The sequence below is a fragment of the Glycine soja genome, chromosome 4 (assembly GCF_004193775.1).
Source record: "Glycine soja cultivar W05 chromosome 4, ASM419377v2, whole genome shotgun sequence".
In the NCBI taxonomy this organism is placed as follows: Eukaryota; Viridiplantae; Streptophyta; class Magnoliopsida; order Fabales; family Fabaceae; genus Glycine; species Glycine soja.
This window is the reverse complement of record NC_041005.1, coordinates 41,809,610-41,811,919: the sequence shown is the minus strand read 5'-3', so window position 1 is coordinate 41,811,919 and position 2,310 is coordinate 41,809,610. Positions and strand designations below refer to the sequence as shown.

The 2,310-nt window shown below is 33.2% G+C and overlaps 1 protein-coding gene across 1 annotated transcript; it reads left to right on the top strand.

Moving 5' to 3' along the window:
• The first annotated feature begins 687 nt into the window (after positions 1-687).
• On the top strand, positions 688-1,587 carry LOC114409723 (mini zinc finger protein 3-like). Its single transcript, XM_028373297.1, has one exon. The coding sequence runs from the start codon at positions 1,124-1,126 to the stop codon at positions 1,391-1,393; it is 270 nt and encodes an 89-aa protein (XP_028229098.1). The 5' UTR covers positions 688-1,123; the 3' UTR covers positions 1,394-1,587.
• The last annotated feature ends 723 nt before the right edge of the window (positions 1,588-2,310 follow it).

The window sequence follows — 2,310 nt, the reverse complement described above, 5'->3', positions numbered from 1 at the left end:
GCAGATATAAAATTAGCATCTACCCTTTGGTTGGTAACTCTGCTTAAACAGCTTAATCAATGAGTTTGACCAAAAAAGCAGTTCACTGCACTATCACCACGTATATTTAATTAATTTCTTATTAACTACATGTGTAAATATATAATGTATATAGTCAAGCTAGCTTCTTTTTTTTTTAGAAAAAAATTGATTTCCATTTTTTTCTCTTTTGACTTAAAAGTCCTTTTGAGACAGGTGAGCTATCAATTCTAGAAGACAATTCTAGGGTAGTATGGTTAATGTAAGGACAAGTATTCCCTCCTTTACTTCCCATATTAAGTTTTGTCCGGTTCTCAATCAGAGGGCGCCACAATGCGGTATGGAGACTTTTCACTTATACTTATAAAAGCAACGGATGATCATTGTGTAAACATACTTCTACCTTTCTCTAGCATCATAACCAACTAAGAACCCCACCATTTCCTCTTGGGATGACGTGTTGTGCCCTCATTGGCCAAGAAAACAATAATACTTTAGACAAAAAAAAAACTTAATTGGATAAAGTTGTGTACATGCTAGTGATCTTGTTCTCGAATAAAAATATAACATGTGTATTATTCTCTCTTTCGTCATCTCATCTTCCTTTTCCATTGTTTTCATATATAGTTGTGAGAGGTAAAAATACAATACATGTAATTTTAATTAGAATTGATCATGTAAGTCCCTATCTTAATACTTTAGGGACCAAGTGTTCCCATGTGCGTGTCCTTATACTCCCAAGTTGAAATACATGAGCACCAAAAAGTTGGTAAAATAAGGCTGCTCAATACCTCAAGAACCATCATGACCTTTTATTTCCATCTTTTGTTCCTAGTGCTTTACCCAAACAAGCCACTCACAAATTTACACAAACACACACTAGGGTTAGGGTTAGTCACCACCAGCAAGCACTGACTCATATGTGTATATAAGTAGAGCTAGAGCTATCTCTAGTGTAATCATCATCCAGCAATCTGATTTGTTGGGGCTACATATATTTGTGGGTGAAACAATAAACTGATTGGAGCCCAAAATATACACATTAACAGTAAGTCAAATATAGACAAATTTTAGATCAAGTTGATTAGGGTTTGTGTGGTCAAGCATGAAGAAGAGACAGGTGGTGGTGAAAAGTGTGGCCAACACTTCATCTTCAGTGATGAGAAACATAAGATATGGTGAGTGCCAGAAGAATCATGCAGCAAATATTGGAGGGTATGCTGTTGATGGTTGCAGGGAATTCATGGCTAGTACAGGGGAAGGTGCTGGTGGGGCACTTACATGTGCTGCTTGTGGCTGCCACAGGAACTTTCACAGAAGGGAAGTGAATACTGAAGTAGTTTGTGAGTACTCTCCTCCTAATTCTGGTCGCTAAAGAAAAAAAAAGGGATGATAAAAAATAGAATGAGAAGAGTTTGTGTATCAAATTAGTTAACTGGTGATTGGATTTTTCTTTCTTTTTTCTTTCCATATTTAATTTCTTTCATTTGTGTTCTTGTAAGCGTGGATCAATGATTGATTACCAACAGAGGAATTATTCTTGTAAAAGAAAATTTTAATTAAGCTTCATGGTTTGTGTTTTGGAATTAATGTTATATATATATATATATATATATATATATATATATATATATATATATATATCCTGGCTTTCTATATATTCTTCTTTTCCCCCAGCTTCCAATTCTTTTTCTTCTATCTCTTTCCATTTTTTATCCTAGTAACATTTTTTTTTCTACAAGGTCGGTTATGAATCTCAGACGATTAAGGCGATATGGTGAGTGACTAATCAATTAATCAATCTGATGATGATTGAGGAACTGAGAATTTAAAGAGATATATTGTTTTCACTGGTATATTACATTATTAATTACCATATAGAACTTAACCTAAAGTCATATGATTCCTCATATTTATGATATGGATCTTAATAATAATGATATGTTTTGCTTTTGGAATTAAAGCCTTCTGCAATTGTATTGTAGTTTGTGTGAGCTGTCCAATTTTGTTTCTGATTGTATATTTACCATCCTAACTGTATATTTTGACATATATATATATAGTCATGCTAGCTGTATATACAATCAAAGTTGATCAATCTTTGCATACACATAGATTGACAGCAGTATATATATAATTCCACTGATATAAAATGTTTGTGTATAATTTAAATAGTATAAATTAATATGGTTTTCTGGTTCACCCCCATTTATATATGATGTGTGTGCGGGCTGAAATTAAGGAGCACATACTTTATCCGGTGATTGAAGTACTTGTTCAGCTGTTCAATTA

Coding starts and splice junctions, on each gene's coding strand:
- LOC114409723 (XM_028373297.1), top strand. CDS start 1,124: ATGAAGAAGAGACAGGTGGTGGTGAAAAGTGTGGCCAACACTTCATCT.